The sequence below is a fragment of the Canis lupus genome, chromosome 10 (assembly GCF_011100685.1).
Source record: "Canis lupus familiaris isolate Mischka breed German Shepherd chromosome 10, alternate assembly UU_Cfam_GSD_1.0, whole genome shotgun sequence".
Classification (NCBI taxonomy): Eukaryota; Metazoa; Chordata; class Mammalia; order Carnivora; family Canidae; genus Canis; species Canis lupus.
This window is the reverse complement of record NC_049231.1, coordinates 57,746,752-57,759,415: the sequence shown is the minus strand read 5'-3', so window position 1 is coordinate 57,759,415 and position 12,664 is coordinate 57,746,752. Positions and strand designations below refer to the sequence as shown.

Here is a 12,664-nt window from a genome sequence, read left to right as displayed (position 1 = left end):
AGTATAGATCTTATAATAGTTTCTTTTCCCCACATTTTGTTGTTTATTCACTTATGGCTTATTTTGCACTTACAGCAAGAGCAGCAACTAGAATTTGGAGCAGTGTATACCGCCACAATAACTGAAATCAGGTAATATCAACTAAGGCTATGCTGATTTTTTTTAAATTTTATTTATTTATTCATGAGAGACACAGAGGGAGAGAGAGGATGAGACACAGGCAGAGGGAGAAGCAGTCTCCATGCATGGAGCCCAATGCGGAACTCGATCCCAGACCCCCAGGATCGTGAACTGAGCTGAAGGCAGATGCTTAACCACTGAGCCATCCAAGTGCCTCTGGAATAAGGTTTAATATCACAGGTGAAAAACTAAGAAACGGTGGCTTATTTTAGTAGACTAGTGAAAAGAAGGAAGACAAATTTTTTAATGAAATAAGTATGCTATTTTATCCAACCCCCTTCCTTAAATCATTGCTTAATAGGTTTATGATTAATCTACACTACTTTAAAATATTTAATGTTGCTTCTCTGTCTCCTCCCAGCACATGCTCTCTTGCTAGCTCTCTCTCAAATAAATAAATAAAATCTAAAAAATAAATAAATAAATAAAATCTTTTTTAAAAGGTGGGGAGGTGCCTGGGTGGCTCAGTTGGTTGAGTGACTGCCTTTGGCTCAGGTTGTGATCCCAGAATCCTGGGATCAAGCTCTCTACTCAGAAGAGTCTTCTCCCACTCCCTCCCCTGCTCATGCTCTCTTTCTATCTTCTCTTTCACTGACTCTCAAATAAATAAATAAAATATTTTTAAAAAATAAATACAGGGTGTGTGTGTGTGTGTGTGTGTGTGTGTGTATTCAGTTGAAAAATAAGAATCTCTTTTAGATAATCCTACTTATAATTTTGTGTATGTTTACTTTGCTCTCCAATAAGTACATAATCAGTTTGATTAGCAGTAGATACACAGATACGTATGTTTTAACCAGGCTTATTTCCTTTTCAGAGACACTGGAGTAATGGTTAAACTATATCCAAATATGACTGCAGTACTACTACATAACACACAGCTTGATCAACGAAAGGTAAAAAAAAACAAAAAAAAAATTACTTGATAATTTTTAAAACTGCCTTAAAATAATCATAGTGAAATTACCTGGGTTGGTAAGGATTGTCCACTTTGTCCACTACTAGCCTAAATATAGAAAACTAAAAATGACAGGGATGTTGCTGACAAAAATGTTTTTACAGTTTAACACATTTATGTTCGTTCGTCCTTGTATGATGGAATAGAAACACTCTTGAGTATTATATCTAGAGTTAACGTATAACGGTTACTTTTTAAAAATACCTAGCTCTACCCCTGTCTTTCCAATTTTCTTGGCCAAGCATGGCAAAATAAAACTAAAAATATGAAACTATGCAAGAAAACTATGGGGGTAAAGGGATAATAGTGTTTGGTTTACCAAATATTGAAATATAAAGCCTATACAGAATAAAACAGTGTATTACTGACCTAGAATTAGACAAATTACACAACAAAAAATTAGAGACCAGAAATCATCCAGTTATATATATATGAGAATATAATACATACCAAAGTTGCATTTTCAGTCTGAAGAAATAGATTATTCTTCAATACATTGTACTGAAATAGCTGGTTTTCATAAAGCAGGATGCCTACCCTACTTTATTGTTTATTTATTTATTTGAAGTTTTTTAATTTATTTATTCATGAGAGACACAGAGAGAGAGAGAGAGAGAGAGAGGCAGAAACATAGGCAGAGGGAGAAGCAGGATCCTCCTAGGGAGCCTGATGTGGGACTCAGTCCCCGGACCCTGGGATCACGACCAGAGCCAAAGGCAGATGCTCAACAACTGAGCCACCCAGGCACTCCAAGTTTCTATTTATTTTAAAAAGACTTATTTTAGAGAAAGAGAGTGTGAACACAGGAGGGGGGGAGCGGTGAGACAGGATGTCAAACAGACTCCCTGCTGAGTGTGGAGCCCCATGTGGTACTTGATCTCAAGACCCCAAGATCATTACCTGAGCTGAAATCAAGAGTCAGATGCCTAACTGATTGAGCTACCCAGGTGTCCCTGACATTTTTTAAAAAGTATATGGCAAAATTATAAGGTTGAAAGACAAGTAGCAACTTAAGGTAAAGAAATGTATATAACATATGAGAGAGGCTCCACATGCAAAGGGCTTGTAAGAAAGGTCAATATCAAAGCAATTTTTCTTACTAAAGGTTTATTTATTTTTAAATTTTAGACAGAGAAAGAATGTGCATGAGCAGGGGGAAGGAGGTAGAAAGGGAGAGAATCTCCAGCAGACTCCATGCTACGTGCAGAGTACAACACAGGGCTTGATCATGGCCTGACTGAAATCAAGAGTTATATACTTAACTGACAGAGTCTCCGAGGCACCTCAACAGCATTGTTTTAAATGCAAATAAAACTAAGTTAAAATTTTCAACTTTCAGATACTTAAAATTTTCTAATGTGGGTAAGAATATGGAAAATAGACATTCTCCTATACTTGAGATACTGTTGATAGGAAGGTAAATTGGTACAAACTTTTTATTATATGTGCTGCCGAAGCGAGCACGGTACAAACTTTTTATTTTTATTTATTTTATTTTTTTTTTATTTTTATTTTTTTTTTTTTTTGGTACAAACTTTTTAGAGAGTGTTTGGTAAATTGTATGAGTACCTTTGGCCCTAGAAGTTCAACATTAGGACTTTGTTCTTAGAGGATAATTTGAGTAAATGAATACATAATCATTGCAACACTACAGTTTCCTACAGAAAGGTTGAAAAAATAGTACACTGAACACCCATATATACCTTACATCTAAATTCAGTAATTATTAACATTTGCAATACTGGAATTTAAGGGGCTCCTGGTGGCTCAGTCAGTTAAGCATCTGCCTTCAGCTCAGGTCATGATCTCAGTGCCTGCGAACGAGCCCCTATTGGGCTCTCGGCTCAGCAGGGAGTCTTCTTCCTCTTCTTCTGTGTCCTCTCTCACTTGCTTTTTCTCTTCTAATAAATAAAATCTTATGATGAACACTCAACTCTACTGTTTGATTTATTGATATAAAAGGATGTCCTCAAAAAAAAATTAAAAAAAATAAAAGGATGTCCTCAACATATTATTGAATGAAAAATGAACATATTCTAAAACAACAAGCTCTGTAAGGTCCATTTTAACAAACGCAGTACACATTAAGTAGGATACTTGTTGGAGTATAAGCCGTAGTTATCTAAAAAGTAGAGAGGTTTTGGAAGATTGTTGCTATCATCTGAATACTTACATAAGTCTTGGTAATCAACAGATTTTATAATCAGATGTTCCCACTTAAAAAAAATTAAAAAAAAAAGGTGAGCAGCCCCAGGGGGCTCAGCGGTTTAGCACCACCTTCAGTCCAGGGCGTGATCCTGGAGACCTGGGATCAAGTCCTGCATCGGGCTCCCTGCATGGAGCCTGCTTCTCCCTCTGCCTGTGTCTCTGCTTCTCTCTCTCTCTCTCTGTGTCTCTCATGAATAAATAAATAAATTTTTTTTAAAAAAGTGTACTACTATGGATATTAAGAAATTATGCCCAGCAACTAATAAATGAGTATGTTCTCTTTCAGATTAAACATCCCACTGCCCTAGGATTAGAAGTTGGCCAAGAAATTCAGGTACTTGTATTCAACTTTTTAAAGCTGTAAATTGTACTCGAAGTTTCAATTTTTTTTTCCAGAAAGCTAAAAGAATCAAATCAACACTTGTGATTTATATTATTTATGTTCTGTACCTTTTTAACTTTAGGTTTGCTCTTAAATAGACTAAGGATTTAAGATGTAATTCTTTCCCTTAGGGAGCTTATAGTTTAGTTAGAACAGTAGTCTCCCCCGCCCCCACCCAAAAAAAAAGAACAGTAGTCCCCTTTAGAGCTTTTAAAAATACAAGAGGTCAGTGATACCTATGCAGTGTTTTACAGGACAGGAAAACTCTGAAAATTTAACTCGGTTGAAGGCCTTGAATGTCATATTTGAGACTTTAATTGCTTCCTTACAACCAAAAATTTTTGAGTTTGATGAAAGTCATCACGTTTGACCTTGTGGATAAAGGAAGTCATTATCAAAGAAAAAAAAAAAAAAAAAAGGAAGTCATTATCAGTCTGATGTAGTTTGGTTTTTGTTTGTCCATGCCACATTTTGTTCCAGCTATACCTATTACCTACGACCTAAGTAACCAAGGCTTCTAGTTTATTCTCAATTTGTAATCCCATTGTTCAAGTAGCCCCGAGGGAAAAATAAGAACTAAGACGTATTATCTGTATAAAATTGTGTTTTTACATCAGAAGGGACTGTAACATTGTCACATTCCTAAAGTCAAGCCAAATAATCTCAACTGTGATAGTCCTTTGAGGAAGAGTGAATGGCATGACCATATCCTGTATAGTTTATAGCATCATTAGCCTCAGAAAGCTCTTGCTTAGAATCACTCACCATGGCTTTCACTGTTTCACTGTTCTTCCAATATAGGGACCTGGCCTAGAGAAAATAAGGCACAGTTAAGTCTAACAGATTTTAATAGGGCAAATAATTGCTTGTCCTTTTAATAATGGCTATTGAACCAAATTATATTAGCATATACCTCTATTTAGCACTAAGCTATGCTTTCAGCAAAGTAGAAACATTAGTCATTGTCTTTTTTGTATCAGGTAAATTTAAAAATCTTCTAATTTGGATGTCACTCACAATACTGTAACTTTAAAAGTAAATTGGCTTCTGTAATACAGGTGAAATACTTTGGACGTGATCCGGCTGATGGAAGAATGAGGCTTTCTCGTAAAGTCCTGCAGTCTCCAGCTACAACTGTTGTCAAAACTCTAAATGACAGAAGCAGTATTGTAATGGGAGAATCTATTTCACAGTCATCATCTAATTCCACCCAGTGATTTTTTTTTTTTTTAAGGAGAATTCTAGAGTGATATCCTGTAGAGCAAAATTTCAGCAGTGTCTTCTAATGTGTAGATTTATACATAGTATAAATATATTCTAATGATTTGTATGAAATTATTCATTTTATGTGGTCTATTTTTTATTTCAAGAGTTACCTATATTCTCTTATTTTTATTTACATTATAAATCAATAAATATTATTAAAACTAAACCATTTATATATCTAAAAAGATTGCCCTTTAGTGCCTATAATTCTGAAATCGCTTAAAACCTTAGAAAAAATAGATCACATTTGCTATTGCAATGGATCTGTTCCTACCTATCTTCTTTTTCTTCTTTGTATATTGTGACAGTTTAGTCCTCTAATGGCTCACCTCTGTACAAGAGCTGTATTTGCCTACTTTTATGTTAAAGTAGGCTCCATGCCCAGTGTAGAGCCCAGTGCAGGGCTCGAACTCATGACTCCCAAGATGAAGGGTTGGACACTTAATCGACTGAGCCACCCGGGCACCCCAGGACTTATGTTTTAAACAGAAGGCAAGTGAGAATTAAAGATTTTTGTCACTATTAGAGAAAAATCAAATGTATAAAGCATATAGTTTATATTTAATGTCATTTTATTATTTTTTTAAAGATTTTATTTGACAGCGCACAAGCAGGGGGTGTGTCAGGGAGAGGGAGAGGCAGAAGCAGGCTCCCTGTGGAGCAGGGAGCCCCATGCTAGTAGGCTGGATCCCAGGACCTTGGGATCATGACCTGAGCCGAAGGCAGACGCTTAACCAATTGAGCCACCCAGGCACCCCGAGTTTACTATATTCTTTTTCCAAGGGACCCAGTTACTACTAGGAGAAAAATGAGGCTAGTTCTTAAATTCTAGAGACCATGGTTCCACAAAGTGACATAAAGTCCACAAACCACCAAAAAGATTCCATTTCCACTTAAACCAAGATCTTATTCTTTAAATCTGAAACTTTTATTTTTGTCTTCATTCACATCTTGGTAGTTTTTCCTGCTCTCCATGAAGTACTTCCAAAAGTGCAATTAAATGCTAAAAACACTAAAATGACTAAAACTCAAGTGCCCATCTCTATTAGTGCAATGTGGGTACTTACAAGACTTTTTTCTTCATATTTTGTTACTGACACTCCCCTGTCCATAAATTATGGCTTTTTGGGTTTTTAAAAATTTTTTACTTATTCATGAGAGACCAGAGAGAGAGGCAGAGACACGGGCAGAGGGAGAAGCAGGCTCCATGCAGGGAGCCCGATGTGGGACTCGATCCCGGGTCTCCAGGGTCACACCCTGAGCTGAAGGCTGCGCTAAACCATTGAGCCACCCGGGCTGCCCAATTATGGTTTTTATACATTTTTTCTTTTCTTACCGAACATCTTCTAGATCTAAAGATAATACTATAAATATCAGTATCTTTCTTAGTTCAGTTCTGCCAAGCATAATATCCATTAGTTCAACACTTATACATCAGTAAACAAATACATCAGTAAACAAAACAAAACATCAAGTTCCATTGCTCACATTCTAGTGGATGGAAAGTAACGAGTTTTTTTTGTTTTTTTTTTAAGATTTATTCACAAGAGAGAGGGCAGAGTTATAGGCAGAGGGAGGAGAAGCAGGCTCCATGCAGGGACCCTGATGTGGGATTCGATCCCGGGACTCCAGGATCACGCCCTGAGCCGAAAGGCTGTCGCTCAACTACTGAGCCAGCCAGGCGTCCTGTAAACTAACCGTTAAGAAGTATATAGCATGTCAGGTGGTAGTAGGTTTTTTAAAGAAAAACAACTGAGTAAATGGATAAAGTGATCAAGAAAAGGTACTAATTTAGGTAAAATGGTCCAGAATGGCCTAAGCAGGTAACATTTGAGCAAACACCTCAATGAAATGTAGGAAGATATGCAACTACTCTGGAAAGAGAATTCCAAATGAAGGCACGGACAACTTCATATTCATTTGGTATTGTAAGGTTTAGAATATGGAGCAGCTTGTTCATTTTATAAATCAATTTAACAGTCTTTTACTCCTTAATCCTTTGCCTTTTCTTCCCTAGAATTAGCAAATTTTATTAAAATACGAGAGAAGGCTAGTGCAAGGTGATATTTTCAAAGCACTTAATCAGTAAGAGTATGCCTGATTACTGGCAAAAAAGTAGACAATGAGATCATGTTAAAGTTCAACAGGCCTTTTATAAAATTCTAGGCTAATGGGAGTAGAGACCAGGGTGGTAGGCAGTATAAATGGAAAAGTGAGAATATATCTTGGTATCAAGGGACAGAAACAAACATAAGCTAAAGCGAAGGGGGAAAGGCGGGGGGGGGAGGGGAATTTATCACAGGGCCATGAATTTATTTTACAGAAGCCAAGTCACACTTCCTGTGCATCATAATGAACTAAAGGTGGTTCTCTCTATATACTTTGCTTTGGAGTTTCCTGGCCTCTCATTTGTACTTTGTACACAATAGCTTATTTTTATATACAAATATTAATGTGATGTATCCTATTGATTGATTTGCAGATGCTTACCATACTTGCCTCCCAGGAATAAATAAACCTTGATCACAGTATATGATTCTTTTAATGTACTGTTGAATTTGGTTTGGTAATATTTTATTGAGGACTTTTGCATCTATATTCATCAGGGTTATTGGCCTGGACTGTAATTTTCTTCTCTGGGATGTTCTTGTCTGAGAAGGATAAGTATTACATCTTTGAATGTTTGGTAGAATTCACCAGTAAAGCCATTTGTTGACTAAGACTTTTGTTTATTGGGAGGTTTTTGATTACTCACTCAGTCTCCTTGCGAGCAACTAGTTTATTCTGATTTTCTATTTCCTTAAGATTCAGTCTTGGAAAATTGTACATTTCTAGGAATTTTTCCATTTCTTCCATATTGTCCAGTTTGTTGGCATATAATTGTTTGTAGTGGTCTGTTCTGATCTTTTGTATTTCTATAGTGTCAGTTGTAATTTCTCTTTCATTTTTTATTTTATTTGAGCCCTGGGATGAGTAGGTCTGTGCATGGGTCTTTAAGAGTGGATTTTCCATTCCCTAAAGCCTTTTATGGTTGTAAGTCCTGTTAGTTTTCAAGGCCAGGGGCTTTGGGGGCTCATCTCTCTGATGCATTTCCCAAGGGCTGGAGTGCCTGGTATGGAGCACAAACTCCTCATTCCTTGGGGACAAAACCCTGTATTACAAGATCCCTCCCAATGGTTGGTCTCTGTGCCTGATGGGGGAGAGGTTCTTGAAAGACCATGTATTTAACGCCTCTCCTACCCATCTCAGTGTGGCCCTTTTATTCTTTGTTGTAGAGGTGCCATTCAGCTAGCTTTCAGGTTCTTTTCAGAGAGAATTGTTTCATATGTAGCTATAGATTTGTTGTGTTCATGGGAGGAGGTGAGTTTAGGATCCTTATATGTTGCCATCTTGAACTTCCTTCTCATAAACTGTCTTAATACAATATTGACAACAGCTATTAGGATCAAGTAGATCTGTGGGAATGCAAAGATGGTAAGAAATAAGAACATAATTCATTATAAAGATTACAAGAGAAAAACTATTATCACCAGATCAGAAGAGGCCATTTATAATTCCCAAGAGAGTTTAAAATACTAGGAAATATCCTTAACTCCGTAAGTGGTATCTATCAGAAATTAAGAACTTGTATACAATACTGGGGACATTGCCATTAAAGTCAGGAAAGAAATAAGAATCACCACTGTTACTCTCATCAGTGTTCTCAGGTCCTAACTAACATAATAAGATTAAAAAGAGGTTGAGGAGAAGAACAAAAACATGCAGGTGATCTTCTAAAAAACACTTTCAACGTTACAAAATAATTGGTTAGAACTAATATGTGAGCAATAACCATACAGGTATGCCAAAATAAATAGGTATCTTCTCCAGGAGTCATAAGTTGCCATCGTGTAAGCTCATTTCCACTCTTACTTTTTCCAGACTTCCAAGAGCTATCTTAGCAGTAAGTCTTCTGTTCCAAAGGTATCCCAAATCAATGAAATCTTTACCAATCTTAACCTCCAGCCCCCTTGATTAAGGACACTCAAAGTCCAATCCCAAATGTACCTCTCTGGCTCCTTAGTGTAGTATATGCTAGATTATTATTTCGGTTCCTTCAGTGTATAATCTTTTTCCTCCCTAGGCCCAGCAGTCCCTAGGTGGATTATGCTGAGATTTAGCCATAACTACCATAGCCTCTCAGCTAGGATAAGATATGAGAACAACTAAGTCTTTCTACAAGGGGAGAGAGTTGTTATCTCTTGTAGGAATTATGAGCCACTTCTGCAATCCCTGAGAGTCCAGGGGTATCTGCAGAACCGGTAACCCCCATCCCATACTTCAAGCTTCAAGATTACCCAGTCAGGACACTAACTGCATAGCAAATCCACCCCCACCCCCACCCCACCCCTCACCAACAAGCTGAGCATTCAAATATCTTTAGAGCTCTGTAACTCTGACAAATCCCATGTCTGTTCTTCCACTGCAGAAAATAAGGGCCTTTTTGTGAAGACCAAAGAGGTCTCCTAACTCCCAAACTTAGCTTTAACTGTGTATTAAGTGCCCTCAACTCAATATCCCTCTGCAAGCCAGTAGTACAACTTAATTGGCCAGCTCTGCTATCTTTGTAGGCATTGTTTTCCCCATATTTTTCAAATGCCTGAATCACTGCATAGACCATAGCATTCCCTCTTATGGCATGTCTTCCTAGGTCACTACTGGTCAAATCAGTAGTCAAGTAGGCTACCTTGTGCCAAAGACTGAGTAAACTATTCCCCAAGCCCCATCTTACTGCCTGATTTCTTAGACCACTCCCGTATCACCTGTTAGTTCTGGCCTTCAAAGACACATATGACAAGAAAAATACTGGAGGAAACACTTTGTTAAGGATAAAATAGGCTCAGGAATTGACAGGGAGAGCTTATAGACCATAGCACAAGTTTGACCTCTGTAAAAGAGGGAAGGTAAGGAAATACTGGGTGGAAAGAGCTTCAGACTATAATGTAGCTCCAAGAAAGTCTCATCTAGCCTGCTAAGAAGTTCCCCATGCCAAAGTTGCCCGCTAAAGGAGTTCTGCCTGCATAGTAAAGGGCAAGTATAGTACCTGTGCTGAGCTCAGTTACTGGCTGGGAGCAGCTTGAGATCTTTATGGTCTCAGCTCAAATGCAATGGTGGATCCAAAAGGGTGGCAACTGGCTATCAGTCAAGTATGTTCCCCAGACTAGGGCTCTTGAAGGCAATCTAAATGGTGCACGGATATGGCCACCACATCAAGCAAACACCAAAACAAATAATAAACTATAGCAATTAAAACTGTCACAGTACAGTTGACCAACTAAAACAAAACAGAGTAGTGTTCAGACTCAAATCCACACACATGTATGGATATTGACAAGTGGCTCTCCGTTTGGAGGAGAAATTTTATTTATTTTTTAAAGATTTTATTTACTCATGAGAGACAGAGAGAGAGAGAGAGAGAGAGAGGTAGAGACACAGGCAGAGGGAGAACCAGGCTCCATGCAGGAAGCCCGACATGGGACTCGATCCCAGGTCTCCAGGATCATGCCCTGGACTGAAGGCAGCACTAAACCGCTGAGCCACCTGGGCTGCCCCGGAGGAAACTTTAAATGGGCATCCTACTTCACATATACAAAAAATTCCAAGGGGACTACAGAACTAAACATTAAAAAAAAAAAAAAGAAAAACATAAAAACATGTTAGAATACCTTTGTCAAAAATGAAAAATTAATCACACAGAATATAATTTTTTTTTAAGTACAGAGCCGAAAAGGCAAACAAAAGAGACAACAGCAGATGAGATTTTAACAAATGTCATTTGCATGGCAAGCAGCTGGTAAAGCAGTAGTGGACCTTAGCAGGTAACAGGAAGTTACAACCTAAATGGTCACAGAGGTAATCAGAGAAGAAGAGAACTAATTATCTCCACAACGAATCAGGATCAGGGCTGAGAATCTGAGGACAGGGTCAAAGTCTATACAAAGAGGGGCTACATACCTTTGTCCCCTTCGCAAACCCACATAACCAAAGAACTACCACCTCCCTCCACACACGCTCATGCATATATAAACCCTTTGAACACTTGCCCCCGCCACCTCAGGAAACATTTATTTTATGAAATAAGAGAGACTTGGAGACACTAGGTACAGTAGTGGGAGACTGGGACAGCAGTGTTAAAAGGAGTGATTAAGTGAAAGCTTAAATACTAACCAAATGGACCTCTTGCCTTCTTCCTCTGCCTTTACTCTCTCCGGGTATGAGGTACCTGAGGAAATACACTTACCCAGAGAAAAGACTTATAAAAACATTAGGTAAGGTGAATGGGAGGGGCTATGGTTGAAAAAGAAAGTCGCCCCCAGGGAAAATCAGTCTGAACAGTCCATAGCCTCACTCTTGAGAGTAGACAGCCAGGGTTTGGGTAGAGGCCAAACCATGAAGAGCTTTGCATACCATCCTAAAGAACCTTACTCTACAAGAAACCAGAAACTCGGAAGATACAAAAACAATTTAATATCAGATTGGTTTCACAAATATTCAGTAGTGTGTCAACACCTGATTACTTAGAAATAGAGATACCAATCTGGAGCTTTCAAAGATGTAATTTCATCTCAGTTGATTTGATAGGGTAGTTATTAAATTACCTGTTAGGGAGAATGTCCAATTGAGTAGTAAACTTCTAGATGAAACTTCAGTCTTTCAACAGTTATTGAGTATTTGCTATATTCCATACCCTCTTGCTAGGCCCTAGAGATAAAATGATGAGAAAAAAACATAGTTCTCTGAACTCACAGAAATTTGTCATCTAGATGTGGAGACAGTTATAATCAGAAATCATAGAAATAAACCCAAAGCTATAAAGATGACAAATGCTAAATGGAAGGATGCATGGTGCTGTGTGTAGCAAAAGATTAAGTGGATACTCTGGTTGTCTTCCTACATCCGTTTTACCCATATCCTATGGTATAATATCCATGGATTTGGGTGGAATTAACCCTAAGCTCCAGTGACAGGCCCCCTGATTTACCTCAGCCATTCAGTGCTTGACATTCCCCAAACCTCAGATCTTTAGGTTCACAATGCAACTGGGAATACGTGAAGAAAAAAAAAATGCTTTTTTGCTGCGAATTAAGAACTGGAAACTTAGGAGCTCTTGGCCACTATCTTAAGATACAAAAGGAGCCAGCGATGGGATGGCTGGGTAGCTCAGTGGTTGAGTGTCCACCTTTGGCTCAAGTCGTGATCCCAGGGTCCTGGGATCAAGTCCCACATCTGGCTCCCACGCGGAGCTTGCCTCTCCCTCCATGTCTCTGCCTCTTTCTCTGTGTCTCTCATGAATAAATAAGTAAAAATCTTTAAAAGCAAAACAAAACAAAAAACCAAGAGGAGCCAGCCTCAGTATGAATTGGAGAGCAAAATACAGAATTGAAAGGCAGAAGGAAATCGAGTTCTCACTGATACTGTTGAGTCAATCCTACGTGAGGTTCCCCTTTATCTCTAGATTTTCCTTCTTATGAGCCAATAAATTCTCTTATCATTTAAACCACTTTGAATTGAGTGTTTTGGTACTTGTAACATTTCAAGGAGATACTATTATCTGGTCAGGAGAGTCAGAAGAGTCCCTTATGAAAGTGATTAACTGTGGCAACATCTGAAGAATAAAGCAAGAGTTGCCA

At 38.1% G+C, this 12,664-nt stretch overlaps 1 protein-coding gene across 1 annotated transcript in view; it reads left to right on the top strand.

Moving 5' to 3' along the window:
* Positions 1-5,066, top strand: part of PNPT1 (polyribonucleotide nucleotidyltransferase 1) — a 42,773-nt gene extending 37,707 nt beyond the window's left edge. The window contains exons 25-28 of the mRNA XM_038551300.1: positions 76-131; positions 998-1,076; positions 3,633-3,680; positions 4,787-5,066. Coding sequence (XP_038407228.1) covers positions 76-131; positions 998-1,076; positions 3,633-3,680; positions 4,787-4,945 — 342 coding nt within the window. The 3' untranslated portion in view covers positions 4,946-5,066. The remainder of the gene's footprint in view (positions 1-75; positions 132-997; positions 1,077-3,632; positions 3,681-4,786) is intronic.
* Positions 5,067-12,664: the final 7,598 nt, after the last annotated feature.